This window comes from Macrotis lagotis, chromosome X (genome assembly GCF_037893015.1).
Source record: "Macrotis lagotis isolate mMagLag1 chromosome X, bilby.v1.9.chrom.fasta, whole genome shotgun sequence".
NCBI lineage: Eukaryota > Metazoa > Chordata > Mammalia > Peramelemorphia > Peramelidae > Macrotis > Macrotis lagotis.
In genome coordinates, this window is record NC_133666.1 from 318,050,445 (window position 1) to 318,068,524 (window position 18,080).

The 18,080-nt window shown below is 37.3% G+C and overlaps 1 protein-coding gene across 2 annotated transcripts in view; it reads right to left on the minus strand.

Annotated features, from left to right (window-relative positions):
• The window catches only part of PIK3C3 (phosphatidylinositol 3-kinase catalytic subunit type 3), a 227,165-nt gene that overhangs the window by 31,762 nt on the left and 177,323 nt on the right, over positions 1-18,080 (minus strand). The window contains exon 25 of one of the 2 annotated variants that reach the window (XM_074208287.1): positions 8,581-9,347. The exons of the other annotated variant lie outside the window; for it this stretch is intronic. Within the exon in view, the coding sequence (XP_074064388.1) occupies positions 9,333-9,347 (15 nt within the window). The 3' untranslated portion in view covers positions 8,581-9,332. Of the gene's footprint in view, positions 1-8,580; positions 9,348-18,080 lie in introns of those variants that run through there. 2 annotated transcript variants of the gene reach the window in all.

The following is an 18,080-nucleotide window of genomic DNA, read 5'->3' on the forward strand; positions in this document are numbered from 1 at the left end:
ACTAGATATTTAGACCTCAGGATCGATCTGCATGGAAGTGAAATTTGAACTCATGAGGGTTGATGAAATTATCAACAGAAGGATACAGAGAAGAGAAATTAAAAAATAGAACCCTCAGTTAAGGGAATGGATATATGGATAATAATATAGAAAAGGAAAATGAAAAGAACACTTAACTGAGAAGAGTACCAGGTGGTTAAGGCAAAATGTGAGAGAGATCTTTCTGAAGAGTGACTCTACTATACAAGGATACTAATAGAGGAGGAAATCAGATACCAATGAAGAACGACACAGGTGTGTGTGTACCACTGTTCATTGTTCCATGGGCAATCTGGTGGCTTAGACGAGGTATAGAGTATATATACTCCAATCCTGGGTTCAGAGCCATGCAAGCCTCAAATTTATTATGAATTTTTAGAAAAGGAACCGATGTGGCATAGGAGACTGCTTGTCACCAATGTGGCAAGGCAATGGACTCTGAAAGAAAATGCTTAATAAAGACTGCAGAATGAGGGACAGGAGGCCAGGAAGGAATTCTAATTGTACCACATCATAAAAACAACTGGAACATGGGCAAAACAGGGTCGCAAAGGTCAGTTAAGCCTTATTATACATGCATGCATATTGAGGACTGAAGCTGAACTAGTCAAACGCGGGGAGGCAGATATTACAATTATCTCCACTTTTGAGAAAACTGAGACAGAGTGAGGTTAAATGACTTGCCCAGGTTCATATAGCAAGTAAATGTTTGAGATTGAATTTGAACTCAGGTCTTTCTAACGAGGTTTGGCATTTCATCTACTTTAATGTACCTAGTAAAGAGCAGTCATAACGTTTATGGAATAGCATGGCATCCTCAGAGAAGATTGATGTCTTATTCTATTTCTAATATTCATTTTTTCCATATTTTAGATTAAAGTTTCCTTAGGTAGGAAGACCCAGGTATTATTCAGTGAGTCATTTAAAGCCATCAGAGAGCCCCCTTGCAATTATAGGTGGTAGCAATTTCTGCTATAGGAGCTGTGGCTTCTAAAACAGAGAAAGCACCTGAAGATGGAGATGAAAGACATCCCCTGAGAATGACAAATGCTTCAGGGGTTTTGACCCCCTTGATGGAGAGATATGCTATGGACTCTAGACTCTAGAAAGGGACCAATACTTAAATGCCATCACAGACCTATACCTACAGGGAACCTCATGAGGACTCCATGAAAGTATATAAGAATTTTTGTGGCTAAAATTAAGAAGGAAACATGTGTTTCACTCTCATTGCATTTTAAGTTTGAGTCCCATCTCCTAAGAGACCTCATATGTACAAAAGGAATCACTGGGTTGGTAGTGAAATTATTTTGTAACTATTGTTTTTGTCATGCCTTCTCAGTAAATTCCCTTTTTTTAGAAACTAATAGAGTTCCACAGATGGATTGACGCTGGGGAGCACCCTGGATGTGAACTTGTGAGTGATGATATTAAATTTTACCACCAATTAGTATTATTCCCTAGAACCCTAAGGGGAAAAGAACTATTCTCCCCTCTGGGAATCTAATTTGCCAGAGCTAGTGTGAATTAGAGGATCGAACCCAGAGGGGTTGCTCTGTTGTCTTTTTTACTCCTAGCCCCTAGTTATAATGTCTGAAAAGTACAGTGTACTTTATAAATGTTTGTTTATTGATTTAAGAAGACAAAGACATTTGTAATCTTTTTTGGTTTGTTTTTTAGAAAGATTGCCATCTAAAACAGACAAAATCTCCTTCTAGGTAGGTTTTGAGGTGGCCAGAAAAAAAGAACAATTTTTGGAAGAAATATGGATGGATAGATAGTATATGGAGGACGTTTGTGAATTTTGTCTTAAAAATAATATTAATGCTAATAATTATATTAAATATGTTAACCCTCAGAGTTTGTCCTAATGAGGAACAAACATCAGCCTCCAACATTTGGTCTTAAGAAATAGCAAAACAGAATTAGATTAGCATCTGCATTTATTAATATTTCTCCAAGCTTGCTGATTACACAGGTGTGCATGGAGGATCTAGCAAGAGAAACAGACCTTTAAGATGGAATCTTATACATTCCTCTATCAGAAGGTAGGATGTGAAAAGTTACTTCTTCATCAAAGGAAGGAATGACCTTCAACTTAGGATATCAGACACAGATATCAGACACACTAACTAGGAGTTATGTTAAAGAGATGGCTTCTCCCAAGCCCAGGATCTTTGTGCCTTCTCAGTTATGTCAAGACCTCTGCAAATGTGAATAATTCCCTCCAGGATGGTGGCATACCCAGTGACCATTAATGGGGTACATTTTACACACACACACACACACACACACACACACACATTTATATATACACCTACATATACACCTAAAAAAAAGGAATTTACTGAGAAGGCATGGCAAAAACAAATTACAAAATATTTTTGCTACCAACCCAGGGATATGTGCATATACAGATATACAAACTTCCGTTCTTGCTCAGATTTATTTTCACACTAATTAGAGAGGATTCTCAAAACCATAGTAAGCTTTGCAGCCTTATAAGCTACACAGAATTTCCATGGGATTTTTTTGACAGAGAACCATATTATACCAAAAGAAATAGGGGGGTAGGGGTGTCACAGGTTGTTCACAGGAGTTAAATAGGAATTAAGGAATTTTTAACCCTAAGGCAATAAATTAGCCAAAAAAGTGTGTGTGTGTGTGTGTGTGTGTGTGTGTGTGTGTGTGTGTGTGTATAAGGTACCTGCCAGTGGTGGCTAGGTGGCACAGTGGATAGAGCACCTGCCCTGGAGTCAAGAGGACCTGAGTTCAAATGAGGCCTCAGATACTTAGTAATTACCTAGTTGTGTGGCAAGCCACTTAACTCCATTACCTTGCAAAAAAAAAAAACCCTAAAAAAATACCTGCTACATCTAGACACTATGCTAGCCACTAGGGATACAAAAACTGCTCCTGTCCTCAGGAAGCTTATATTCTAAAGGAATAACATATTCATAGTCATGGGGATAGGGACTGTGATTCCCTTGCTATTGGGAACACATGGAAAAGGAACTGCCTCTACCAACTCAGGCTGGCACTTTCCTCTTCTTCTACAATCTTAAGAAGGTGTGAAGAGCCTTGAGAGATTAAGCAACTTGCCTAGGGTCTAATAGGCATTGTGTGTCACAGGCAGTACTTGAACTCAGGTCTCCTGGACTCCTAGACAATTCTCTATACCTCACTAACTTGCATTCACATTCTTAAAAAAATCTGGACAAATAAAATACAAGGCAATTTCAGAGAAGAGTCACTATCAGTCTGAGGTGAGAAGACAAGGGGATATCAGGAAAGGTCTCAGGGAAGACCTCCGAAGAAAGTTAGGGACTCTAGTTATTAGTGGGTATAGAGCATATTCCAAGAATGAGTTGTAGACTAGTGTGATGACTGAGAGCATATACTTTGACTAATTACCAGATACAGATATTAAAACAAAACAAAGAAAACCTCTTACTCTAACTTAGTTTTTTGTTGAGCTGCCCCAGATGAGTCTGAGCAGTTATAGCCTAAAAAGTTTTCAGGCTTGTCTTAATTAGAGATTTTGATGTTGACCTTTGTAATTTGAAGAACAAAGGAAACACCCAGAAAAAAAACAAATCTATGCTGAGAATGTGGAAACAAGGCATTTAGTTCAGATAATATGCCCAGCCTAATGACAATGTTCAATAGAGAAGATGGGTTCAACAAAAAGTCATGCTCCTTGGTGAATAGCATGATACCATCATTAGAGAAGATGGGCAAGCCTACAGCATGAAAGGTGTGAGTTACCCTGGCCACTCAAGCCTCTTATTGTGTGTACTGTTTCTGGAATATGCATCTTCAAACAAATGCTCTAGCTACAAAGATTGCTTGGTGATGTCTCTTGTGGATATTTCCTGATCACACATATTCTCTACATGTGTTCCTCCTCTCATCATTTGTGTGGTACCCTTTGGAAGGCATGGGTCATTTGTGCATGGGAAGAGATTTTGTTTCTACTGTGCTGTGCTGTTAAATTAAATGTCATTTTATTTGAAACTAATATGTCCTCTGGTCTGCTGGTAAAAGTATATACTTTGGTGGAATCTTGTGAATCATATTTTTAGTGGGTGCAGAGAAAGTGCCTTATATTTGGATTAGACTTGAGATGGGGGTCAAAATGTGAAAGGGGATGGCTATAGATTTTGATGCCCATTTTAAAATCCTCTGACTTAGCAGAAATAATTGCGAATTTTAGGGTTCTAGTTAGCTGATGTTTCACTCAATCAACACACAGGAAATATAAAGATTCTTTTGACAATTAGCAAGTGAAAAATTAATGTTTAAATCAATAAAAAAATTTCTCTGGGAGGAAATTAATGTGGATATAATTCTAGCTGTGAAAAGAATACTGAATTTGGAATCAAAGAAATTAGTTTCAAATCCTGACTCACTTTACTCATCTTTAAAGTGGAGGCATTCAGTTCCTTTTTGGCACTAACTCCATGACACCATGAGTCTCTGGTCACCTTGGCAAACTTTACTTTAACCTATTACTGCTCCAGTATGTTAAATAGTGGGACAAAGTGGTTTAGTCACTCCTTAGGATGAGGCCCAGGAATTCTAAAAATATTTCTGTCAGTTTTAAATGATGGAGTCTGTGGTATTTCAGCATTCACAGTTTGGAACCCAACAGTACACTGGCAGGCACACAGCAGGTGCTCAATATATAGTTGATGATTACAAACTAAAAATATTATACTCTGCAATAAATCATCTCATTACACTGAGACAAATTATTTCAGATTTAGGAAAACAAGTTATATAGCCAGTGCCCTAATTTTTCATTTATAATGAAGAGATAAATTGGGTTTTTTGTTGAAAAATATATTTAGGACAACTTGGAAATAGTGAAAATTATGATTTAGGGGCAGTTCATATGTAGCAGTATAATAGTCAAAAATAGATTTTTTTTAGTTTTTCAGAAGTTTCCATTGCCATGATATGGGTAGGAACAACCCTAAATACCTTGTGATGACATGATTGAGTTTATTTCAATCCTTCAATAGATTAGCAATCTCACTGGAAGGAATATTTGCGCTACCAGCACAGATGCATTTTTCAGTCTTACTCATTTCTTTCCATATTCTAAGCTTTGAAAACCTTTAGCTTTAAACAAGTTTGGCAGAAAGATTCCTCTACATTCCTCTAAAATTACCATTTCAATGCCTATTGTAACAATATAAAGGTGGTTAAAAAAAGACGTCTTCTTCATCCAGTAGCCCTCAATTTCACTGCATGATGAGAACCATCTCTTTTCCTCCCTCCTCCTCTCCCAGAGAGCTGTTGCTTGCAAGAGAGAAGAAAAAAGAGAAAGGAAAAAATGTCAGGCACAACAACCGGTCAATTCTGAAATTACATGTAATGGTTCCTCATCATAATTCCTGACCTCTGAAAAGAAGGAAAGTGCCCCCTCATATCTTTTAGGACAAACTTGGCCATTATAATTTCCCAGCTTCTAGCTGTTTTGTTGTTCCTTCGGTTACATTATTCCAATTTTGTTTTTGGGGTCTGGAATGATAAAAAAAATGAAATCAGGGGTGGCTAGGTGGTACAGTGGATAGAGCACTGGCCCTGGAGTCAGGAGAACCTGAGTTCAAATACAGCCTCAGGCACTTAATCATTACCTAGCTGCATGGCCTTGGGCAAGCCACTTAACCCCACTGCCTTGCAAAAAAAAACCCAACAAACTAAAAAAGAAAATGAAATCACCCCCTCTCCCTTGAAACAATAAAATGCTAAGCCCTATTTCCTTAACTGAGTTGTGAAGATCTGCCTTGAATCAATCAGTCAACAGCTTTAGACTGTCATTGATCAATTAATTACAAAGTCCTTGATAATCATTGAATGACTTTGGAATGAGGTTGCTCAGGAATTCTGTTAGGATTTGTTGAGAGACTTGGTGATATCCAAGAAGGTTTTTATAAAAATTATTAAGTTTGTTTGGAATACAGGATTTGTATGTCTGCCAGCATAAAGGAAGAGTCCTTTCAGGTAAGCCCTTAAGAAGGGAATGATGGAGGTGGGGGAAGGGAGAGGAGGTGAAGAGAAGGTCATCCTCAGTCATGGTCTCCTCCACAATCCACTGGACCAGAGAAATATCTTGTGAACTTCAGAGGGGGCAGTCCTGGCAGCAATCCTGAAAAGGCGTGTCTGATTTCAGAAATAAGGACAAACTAGACAGATTGAATATAGGTGTGTCTTTAATTCTATAAGGAATCCAATGGAGCAGAGATATTAGACTGAAGAGAAACTTTACAAAAATCCAACAAAAGGGAGAAAGGGCTTCCAATATACTGGATTTGAAATGTAGTGCTCTCTGAACCTTAGTCCACTGTCTCCTAGACTTACTATGTAATGACAAGAAAGTATGTCACAGACTTTTGTGGGGGATGTTGTTTTGGGAATGTAAAAAAAATCAAGTGATCCTCATTAAAAGTTGCTCATTATCTGACCTCAAACTGACAACATAAATCTGAGTTTGAGTACATAAGCAAGTTGGGAAATGATTATGCTTGAAGAGAACTTGAAGAGAACTCCCTAAGCATAAACATTACGGATGTCCAGTTCTTAGAACCACCACCCAACCTAAGGAAAAGTATTCTTTGTTTAGAGGCTGATTTAAACTGGAGACTCAGGGTATTATTTGGAGCTTCTCATGAGGTATGGACACACTGGCAAGTGATGATTGATTGTGCTAAGAACCTTATTGTGATAGGTTATGACTGATTGTAATAAGCTTATTTTATTGTGATTTATGATTTTACTGAGACTTCTTTACTTTTTCTTTACTGAAACTTATAATTTTATCCACTTAATTTCTACTCTGAGCTACTGGTTATTTTCCAACACAGATGCTTATATACCATCTCTTCTTTACTTCCACTGTTAAAGCTACCACCTCAGTAAAACCTCCCTTTCTAAAAGTCAGTTAAGTCTAGCTTATTTTTACTAACCTAATCAGTAGAGAAACAGGTTGTTGGGGGGTGGGGGTTCATGAACTTAAAAAGAAAATCTCAGAATCCTGGAGGAGCTGTGGCAACCAGGTTCTGGGGCTGCAGCAATGCCAGGAGATTCAGAAGAGTAGTTGCAGGGCATGTGCTACAGTATCCTAGGAACAGGTGGGACACAGAAACAAAATGTTTTGGCTACAACAGTTGACCACAAGACTGGTTTAGACAAGTTTGGGGGAGAGGGGGCAGAGTTCAGCAAGGTGAGCCAGTGAACACCAGCAAAGACAAATGGGACTGGGCAAAACTGGTTCAATGCAGGTTCCTGATTGGCCCTTTTCAGCAATTGGCTTATTCTGAGTCCAGTCCACTTGCCTGGTAAGGTAACTAATAGCTATTAGATATTAATCTCAGGGGTACTTCCAAATTCACTTCTTTTGATCAAGATAGCTGCAGGACCTAACTGACCAAAGAGGCATAATCTATTAGTACCCTGTGTGGTTTTCCCTTACAAAGAACTAACAAGATGTGAGGTTGACAATTTTCACTATGACATGAAGAGAGGGTACTCAGCTGCCTCTCCCCCCAAGCAAGGGGGAAGACTGAAAGGAAGAAGGAAATAAAAGGGGGGAACCACAACAGAATTAGCCAAGTCCAGCTTGTACTTTGGGTGTCAAGGGTAGAAATGTATGATAAAGCTGATAAAATAATTGAGGGCTGAATTGTAAAGAACTTTAGATGCCAAAGAGAGGAATTGCTATATGATAACAGCATGAATGGAGATAACTGACCAGGAGAGAGACATGGTCAAAATGTCACTAACTGATCTCGGGCAAGTTTACTTTATTTCTTGGAGTATTTTAGGTCTTTGATTTGTAAAATAAGGTTTGGATCAAATGATCTTCAAAACTCTTCTATCTCTAAATCCTATGCTCCTTTTTTCAACTTCAGATCCATTATCAATAAAATGAAGGGGCTGTGGATTGATAGCCTTTAAGAGCTTTAATAGGACTGAAATTCTGTGGATCACACAGGCCTTCTGTCATTGAACCATTTGTTATATTACCTTTATTGTCATCCAATCTTTTCACAAGTTTGTTTTAAATGAATATTTATCAAGCTTCAAATATATGTGGTGTCATTTTTTTTCCTTCAAAGGTAAGCCAAGTGATCATCATTTTTAGAAATGTGAATGTGTACATGATTACTTTGTTTTATCTCTATGAGGCCCAAGAATTGGCTGGAAGATTGTAAATTAGTAACATTTAAGAAACTCTTTTAGGTTTACAAAGTCTCTTTCATTTTCTTCTCCCCTTAACCTTATAAATTAGGCAGTATATTAACGAATTCATTTTACAGAAAACTGAGGTTCAGAAAAGTGAATTGATTGACCTATATGGCAATTAAGTGTCAAAAGCCAGAATCTGAACTCAGCATCACTGGGTTCTTTCTACTACATCATGTTATAAATAGCACTAAAATAAGAAAGAAATAATTAAATTTAAATCTATGAGTAAACATGATTTCATTTAATAAGTACCAAGAAAGATACAACTGAGAATGCTTATAGAAGAAAAGTTTATCTCAAAAGAATTTATTTATTGAAATCACAGAATGCATGTTTATATTTATACATAAAAATATCCCAAGTTCAATACTGAAAATTACTATAATATTGTCATTTGTCTGATTAGTCAAATTATTTTTTCTCTTCTACTTTACATACTTACAACTTATCTGACCAATGATCTATATTTTCAAAATATTTCTTAATAAGTAGGAGGAAATGATTGTCTTTTCCAATTGAAAACATTTCCTGATCTGGGAAAGAGTAGTTCATAAATTGTGAAATACAAATTTTAGGTGCAAAATAAAAAGAAAAATTTACCTTTTTCCCTTAAAGACCCTTAAAGACCCAACATCCAGTCAAACTTAAAACAAGCATAATCAACTCATACCGTTATTTATATATAAGGCCTTAACAAATTGAAGGGACATTGGCCACATTATTCCTTGAAAGTTAATATCAGGTTATAAACAATGAAAATGTATTTCTCCTATTAACAATGTGTACAGTCAAAAATAAATACACAAAGTGTTTCAAAACATAATCTTCTGGAACACTTAAAGCAATGGTTACCCAGGAAACTACACTGTAGCTCCTGGCATTTTAGAAATCATTAGAGCTCAAAGATGAAGGTTTTTTTTTTTCCCATCAGTTGTTCTCCAAAGTCTTCATTCTCTAAGTGTCTTCCAAGGTAGTTGTTTTTTTTAGACAAGTGAAACGACTTGACATTCCATGACACTGATCACAAAACTCAAATTTTATTTTCTCCAGTACTAGAAAAAATAAAAATAAACAAAAAAAGGGAGAAAGCACTTAGTTTAAATGTTTATGCACAGTTATGAGATGTGAGGCTTAGAGTTCAAAAAATTTGTGTTAAGGTAGATAAGGTCTTTGTAGGTCTTTACTGCAACAATTACATTTTCACACACACACACACCAAAAGACTGCATTTGCTATAGTACATCTATAGTACATTAGTTGGAATGGATGGGATACTTCTACAATGCCTAAATTGTGCTCCATGATAAATAATTGACACCTCTTTTCTTGCATGTAGAAAAACATTAGATTAAAGCTAAAGAACTTGCTGGTTTCATAAGAATGTCACCTAAATAAGGAAAGAAAGGAGAGATCAACTATAATTTTCATGTTTATTTTTTAATGATCAAGTTCATACCTCAGTACCTTTATTCAACTAAAATGAAATCACAGTTCATATGGAAAAAATCTGGGAGTTCTGGTAAAAAATGAATGAATGACTTTCCAGGGAGAAGAGGCAACTAGTCTATATGAGAAGAAGACGAGTGTGTCCTGGACCTTATCTCAATTTTCACTTCTTTGGAAAAATTGAAGATGACACCTCTCTCTAATCATTATCTTATTCTCTACTTCAGAATTGGCCCTACTGAAAAAGCAATCCTTAAAAAGTTTATGTCATTTAGGAAAACATCCAGGGTGTTCTCTCAAGAACATGTTCATGGTCCTGCCATCTTTATCAGTGACTTGGATAAAAGCATGGAAGACACACTTATCAAACCTCAATTATCAATCAAATCAATTAATATTACAAGCCTACATGCCAGAAATTATGCCAGATGTTGGGATTATGAATATAATGAATGAAGCAATCTCTATTCTCAAGGGTATGCCATTCTATTAGAGAAGACATATAGTCGATGAACACCGTGAACAGAAATGGCATAAATGAATCAATAGAAAAACCTATGAGCAGTTTGGGTGAGGAAGGTGGATATCAGGAAAGACTATGTCAAAGGTGGTAGTGAAATTGCATCTTGAAGGAGGGATTTTGGGAGGCTGATGGGAGATAGGAGAATATTCTAGGCAAGGACAATGGCCAGTACAAAGGTAGAGACTGGGAAATAGATTATTAGGTATGAAGAACAGAAATGAGATCATTTGGTTGTATCAACAATTGTGAGAGAGGGAATTCAGGTGAGTCATTTTCCTTTTTCATTCATGACCAACTTCTCCATGATTGCATATGAGATTAAAAAGATACTGGAGCAATTTGCTATGTTCTTCTCCAGTTCATTTTATAGACAAGGAAATTGAGGCAAACAGGGTTAAGTGATTTACTTGCTCAGGGTCACCCAGATAGTATTTAAGGTCAGAACTGAACTGACTTTATCCTTCTGACTTAAAAGCTGGCATTCTATCTACTGCCTCATCTGCTTCCCTTTGAGGGGGGGGAAGTAAAAAAACTATTTGGGGAAAAGTTGTGAAAGACTTCAAAAGATAAAACAAAGGACTTTATATTTTATTTTCAAAGGTTAGAGTGAACCACTACAGTTTACCAATTAAGAGAGTGATACAGTCAGATTTGCACTTCAAGAAAATTACAATGCTGGAAAGAATGTCAAACTGATCTAGACAAAATGATGCACAGTAGGGACTGCTAGCTAACTTTAGATCAGAGTGTGACTCTTTGTGTGTGTGTGTGTGTGTGTGTGTGTGTGTGTGTGTGTGTGTGTGTGAGAGAGAGAGAGAGAGAGAGAGAGAGCGAGCAAGAGAGAGAGGGTGGACCAACCCTTCCAGCTGTATGATGAAGTTCTGGATTTTTTAGAATATGCTTTTTTTCTTTTTCATTTTAAATAGGATATAGGAATTGAAGAAAATGATAATTTTCTGTTATAAATTAGTGGAAATAAAAGAGTATTTTTCCCTCTCATCTAATTTCATTACTCCCTTAGGACTGAAACCCCTATATTAGATGACAACTAAGACATTAAAAAGATCTTGGCAGTCTGTAAAAGTACAACTTCATTAATATCATATAGTATAAAAAGTTTTGCTTTATAAGAACAATTCATTAAAAAAAATCCTGGGGATTTTAGTGTAAGACAAGTATAATCAAATTTATGGTATGATGGCAAAGGCATCATGGAATGATCAATCAAGAGAAGCATAGCATCCAGGAATAAAGTTCCAATGAATTTTGCTACAGGCAGACCACACTGGGGCTTCTGTCTTCAGCTTCAGATGCCGTATTTTAGGAAGGATACTGTTAAGGTGCAGAGTATCAAGAATGGTCAAATGCCTTGGGTTCATACCATCTGAGAATTAATGGAAGGAACCGGGGAATGTTTACATTTCAGAAAAGACTTGAATGGTAAAGGATAACTGCAGCATCATCTTGTTAGGAAGAATGAACAAATTTACTCTGCTTAACCCCAGAAGACAGAACAAGAAACAATGTGCAGAAATGGAAAACAGAAAATTTAGTCTGATGAACAAACAATTTCCCATATTTAAAGCTATTAAAAGTGGAATCAGACAGCTAGGTGGCCCAGTGGATAAAGTGCCAGGCCTGAAGATAGGAAGATTTATCTTCCTGAGTTAAAATCTAGGTTCAGATACTTACTAGCTATGTGACCTGGGCAAGTCACTTAACCCCATTACCCTCAGTTTCCTCATATGTAAAATGAGCTAGAGAAGGAAATGGTAAATCACTTTTTCTGACAAGAAAAAATTCAAATGAGGTCACAAAGAGTCAGATGTGAAGAAAAATGAATGAAGAAGAATAAAATTGGAATGAGTTGAATTAAGAGTTAAGTTGAATTAATGTGTTAAGAACTAAGAAACAATAAGCTCCTTCTTACTAGATGTTTTCAACCAAAGGCTGAGTCATTACTTGCTGGTTATAATGCAAAGGGGATACTTAATCAAGAATGAGTTGAACTAGATAGTCATTATGATCTACTCCAATTTTGAAACTGATTCTACTAACCCCCTTTAACAAAAATAATAAAATAATAATATAATATCTATATAGTACTTACTATACCACAGGTACTGTGCTAAGCTCTTTGGGACATAATTGCCTTTATTATTTTCATTTTCTAGGTGAGGAAACTGAGGTAAACAGAGATTAAGTGATTTTTTTCCCCCAGGGTCATATAAGGTGCTAAATGTTTAAGGTTAAATTTGAATTCAGGTCTTTTGAAATCCAGGCTTAATACTCCATCCTCCTGATTCCAGGGCTGGTGCATTATTGACTATATTTCCCTGATTCTCATGAGTCTTAGCCTCTAAATACCACATCTGCTAGGAACTGTAGATATAGGAATTAATTTCATGGATACATTTGGCTAATTTTCTGATAACATATTTTACATGTTTCCCTTCCAATAAAAACAGATTGGAGAAAAAAGCAACAGAAAGAAAATAAATAAATACTTGGCATTTAGAGCTTTACAAATTCAATATGAGCCAATATGATAGATAGGGTGATGTAGCAGCATGACTGCCAGAAGTAAAAACTTATACTGTACTAAAAGAAGTATGGAATGAAGACTCTGGGAGAATTCCAAAGTCCCAATTTACTACATCTGGTATATTATGTTTAGTCTTGCTTTCAGAGGCTTCCTATGAGAACCAAATCATATAACATAGGATTTGCAAACCTTAAAGCACCATGTAAATGCTGGATGTGATTACCACCATCTAGGGTACTAATCTTAAAGAGATATACAGACGACTGACACATTTTGGGTAATTTTGCAGAGGGAAGGTTCCATCAGGTTTAGATTGTATTAGATGGCCTCATACATTCTACCCTATTAGAGAACTTCCAGAAGAGGCAACCAGGATGACGAAGTTTCTGAAAGGCAAATCTCATGATGAGAACTTTAAAGAATTGAGGAAACTTATCCTGGAAAAGAAGAAATGAGTAGAAAAATAGATGTCTTAAAATATTAGAAAGGCTATAACATGGAAGAAGGATTAGACTCACTGTGTTTAGTTTCAGAGAGCAAAACTAAGACCAGTGGGTAAAGACCTCACATTTTGGCCCATGTTCATCCGGTTAAGTCCATCTTAATTTTTTTGTTTTTTCGTAAGGCAATGGAGTTAAGTGGCTTGCCCAAGGCCACACAGCTAGGTAATTATTAAGTGTCTGAGGCTGGATTTGAACTTAGGTACTCCTGACTCCAAGGCCGGTGCTCTATCCACTGCGCCACCTAGCTGCCCCCCATCTTAATTTTTTAAGAGAAAAATTTCAAATATTTTTCCAGCTACAGTGTTTTATTTAGATTTATAAAAAAATGTAAATTGCAGAACTTTATAAGAGAATATATTATTATTTCTATTTATTAGAAGTTATAAAATCACTGTAAAATAATTTTAAATTATACTTCAGGAAAACACTTTTAACAAAAAAAAATTAACTTTTAGCATTTTCCTGTCCATCAGATATGAAGACGATGCCATTAAGTTATGAACACTATTGCATGTATTTTAGTATTTTCATAGTAGAGAATATGGATCTGTCTTTTAACTTTTTTTTTAAGTCTCTAAAAGCAATGGATAATTTTGAGATATTGAACAGGTGCTAAAGGTGCAGTTTTGTTACATAGTTTTATATTTATTAACATTTAATAACCAAAGGAGAGAAAACCTGTTCAGATAACAGAATCAGCTAATCCTCTCTTCTCTCCCAGAATCTTCCTTTACTTTCTCTTGACTTACTCAGCTGAAGGCCTCTATTCATATTTACTAAAACAACTGAGGCCATTTACCAAGAGTTCCACTTCCCTCCTTTCTCACACCTGCAACAATATCTTGTACTATCTCCTCCTCAACAAGTCCTGATGAAGGAATGGTCTTTCCTTTCATTTTCTCCACATTGCTCCCCCCCACCAATATCTCAAGTTATCTTCAGTCTTCAATTTCTCTCTATTAACTAGTTTCTTTTCTGCAGCCTACAAACATGTCTATCTCTATTATACTAATTGGGATTGCTCTTCTTTGGATTTCCTTCTAACAATCTGATTGCTCCTTCTTAAATTTCCTTTGCTGTACATTCAATCCTACATAGCCTCTATCTATGATATAGTCCTAAGCTCTGTCTTGAGACTTATCTTTACACTATTTCTCAGGTGTTCTCATCAACCATACTCTTATTTGAACCATAGTCCCATTCCAAAACCTGTCTATTGAAAACTTCCAATGGATATCCTGGAAACATTTCAAACTCATTATATTCAAACTGAACCCATTTTGTTTCCAATAAAATCCATAAAAAAGTTCTTCTGAACTTTCCTTTTAACGATGGGGATGCCATCATTCCTCTAGCAATTCAGAATCATTACTTCAGCATTATTCTCTCCTCCATATTTTCACATCAGTAAGGTAATATTTATTAAGTGCTTCATGTGAGGCAGAAATTGTACTAAGTTTTGGGGAGATACAGAGATAGAAGACAGTCTCTGACCTCAAGGAGCTTACAATCCAATGGGGGGGGCAATAAGCACATGAATTTGTACAGAATTATTAAAAGTGGGAAGGTACTAGAATTGAGACTGGTAAAGGCTTCTTAAGAAAGCAGGATTTTAATTGATTTAAAAGAAGTCAGGAAAGCCAGTAAGTGAAGAGAAGAAAGGACACCATTCTAGGAATGGCAGACAAAAAAAAAATGTCTAGAGATTAAATATTTTCTTTGAGTTGATAGAGAACCACAGTAGTTAACTGAGTGGGGATGAAGTCTTGGTATGGTCAGATCCACACCTTAGCATAATCATTTTGGTGATTAAAAGATGAATTTGAGTGAAGAGAGCCTTGAGGCAGGCAGATCCATCATTAGGCTATTGCAGCAGTCAAAGTGTGAGGAGATAAGGACCTGCACCAGAATGATGATAGGGTCAGAGGAAAGAATGGGGCATGTTAGCTAGATGTTACAAAGGTGAAATCACTAAGCCTTTGATATGAGGAGTAAGAGAGTAAAGAGAATATAAAGAATGACACCATGGATATTAATTAATAAGGTACAGAAGATAGAGGTTAGAGGAAAAGATGATGAGTCCTGTTTTTTAATTGCCTTAGTAGACATCCAATTTGAGTAGTAGTTGGTGGTGTGTGATTGAAGGTTAGTAGAAAGGTTAGAGTAGGATAGGAAGATTTAAAAATAGTTAACATAGGACTTCCGGCCAAGATGGCAGAGAGAAGATAGGCACAGTTCTAAAGTCTCCTGATCTTTCCCCATCTATCATATGAAACAAACCTCTTAAAAGAAATCCAACCCACAAAACCCAGAAAGAAAAGTCAGGAGAAAGAACATCTACCTCAGGGTTTGTCTCCCTCAGCAGCACTGGATGAATTTGAGTGGGTGAGTCTGGGAGCAGAGGGCAGATCAGCCCCGATCACTGAATTGGAGCCAGGGAGTCTGAGGGCCCGAGAGCTGGACCTGCTGGATCAGCCATGGGGCTAGAATGCGGGGGCTTGAGTCAACTAGGGAGCATGGGCGCGCTGACTCAACAGGGCTGGGTGGGGAGCTCTGGTGCAGGATAGCTGTGGACACACCATCCCTGGGCTCCTCTGGTCTGAGGAACTCTTGAGTCCACACCTCCATTGCTGCTGAGGCCTCTTCCCGGAACAAAACTAATTCTGCTTCAGGCACAGGTGTGTGGGCAGAAGAACCAGCCCAGCTGCCAATAGGGAGAGGGATGACCTCACCCCAGGGTAAAGCCCACCATTGACAGAAGGCAATAGGATTCAATAGCTTCAACCCCTCCCTTCAAGCTAAGGGAAAAGGCCTCAATCAAGGTCACAGACACTCCAAAGAAAGCAACCAGCACCTCCTACTGGCCAGCCAGAGAAATTGCACTGAGTAAAGCCTCTAGCGATACCAAAGCCCCTGTGAACCAGACCCACCCCCAACTCAAGGTCTTAGCAAAATGAAGAAGGGTCAGTGGAAAGGTGGATCCATAAAAATATTCTTGGAAGGGAATGACCCTAAATCAGAGAGACCTAGAACCTCTGAGGAGAATATGACCTGGTCTTCAACACAGAAAGACTTCCTTGAAGAAATAAGGTAGGAGTTTAAAAATCAACTGGAAAACTTGGGAGAGACAATTAATACCTTGCAACAAGAAAACAAATCCTTAGAAAATACAATTGGACAAATACAAAAGGAGAATAAATCTCTCAGATCCTCAATTGTACAAATGCAAAAAGAAAATAATTCTCTCAAAACCTCAATTAGCCAAATGGAAAGCTCTTTCAAAAGTAGAATGGACCAATTGGAAAAGGAGTTGCATAAGGTTAATGAAGAAAATTCCTCTCTAAAAAAAAAGAATGGAGTCTACAGAAACTAATGACTCCATGAGACAGCAAGAGCCAGTTGAACAAAACCAAAAAATACAAAAAAAGAAGAAAATGTAAAATACCTCATCAGTAAAACCACTGACCTTGAGAATAGGTCGAGGAGGGGCAACCTGAAAATTATTGGACTTCCTGAGAACACTGAAGAGAAAAAAAAGCCTGGACTTAATATTACAGGATCTAGTGATGGAAAACTGCCCTGATATCATGGAACCAGAGGGCAAAGTAGATACTGAAAGAATACATCATTCCCATCCAGAAAAAGACCCTAAAATGAAAACACCAAGGAATGTTGTGGCCAAATTCCAGAACTATCTAATAAAAGAGAAAATCCTGCAAGCAGCCAGAAAGAAACAATTTAAATATCAAGGAGCCACAGTAAGGATTACAAAGGACCTGGCTGCATCAACATTAAGAGATCAAAGGGCCTGGAACAGATATTTTGAAGAGCATGGGAGCTTGGAATGCAGCCAAGAATCTACTATCCCGCAAAGCTAAGCCTTCTCTTCCAGGGAAAAAGATGGGCATTTAATGAAATGGAAGAATTCCAAAAATTCCTGATGAAAAGACCAGAGCTAAATAGAAAATCTGGCCATCAAACAGGAGGTTCAAGAGACACATAAAAAGGTTAAAAAAAGGGGGGTGGGGCAGTTAAAAAAATTGCTATCCAATAAGTTGAAACAGGCTATATTCCAGCATGGGGGAAAAAGATTCTCATAAATCTTGAGAACTGTAACTCTAGCACAGAGAATAACTAGCCAGAAGTGATTCATGACCTATCCATGAGACTGCTATCCAATGGGATGTAATTGGATTTAACCCCACTTGGGAGAAAGTCTCTAATAAGTCTCAAGAATTTTAACTCTATTAGACAGAATGTACATAGCTAGAAGTGACAGATGCTCAGAATTTTCTATGACTCAGAATGATCTAAAAAACATGTCCTCCTTAAAAAGGGGGACAGGAAGGAGATGGGAGGAGGGAGGGGATTGAATGGTGTAAATCTCATTACACTAAGAGGTACAAAATACCTATGGTAATAGAGGGGAAGAAGCGAGGAGATGAGAAATACCTGAATCTTCTTCTCATCAGACTTGGCTTAAAGTCAACTTACACATACTTAGTTAACTTAAAAAACATCTAACCTTTCAAGGATTAAAAGGAGAAAAGAGGAGGGGGGACGGAGAAAGGGAAGGGGAGTGGGGAAAAGGGGGGAACTAACAAAAGGAAGAGAAAGGGAAAAGGGAAAAAAGAGAAAGGGGAAGGAAAGGGGAGGGGGTGATATAGGAGGGCAAACACACTGAAGGGGGTGGTATTCAGAAACAAAATACTGGGGAATACAGATAAAGGGAGGGGGAAGGGGGAAAATACAAACAGGGAAAAAAGTA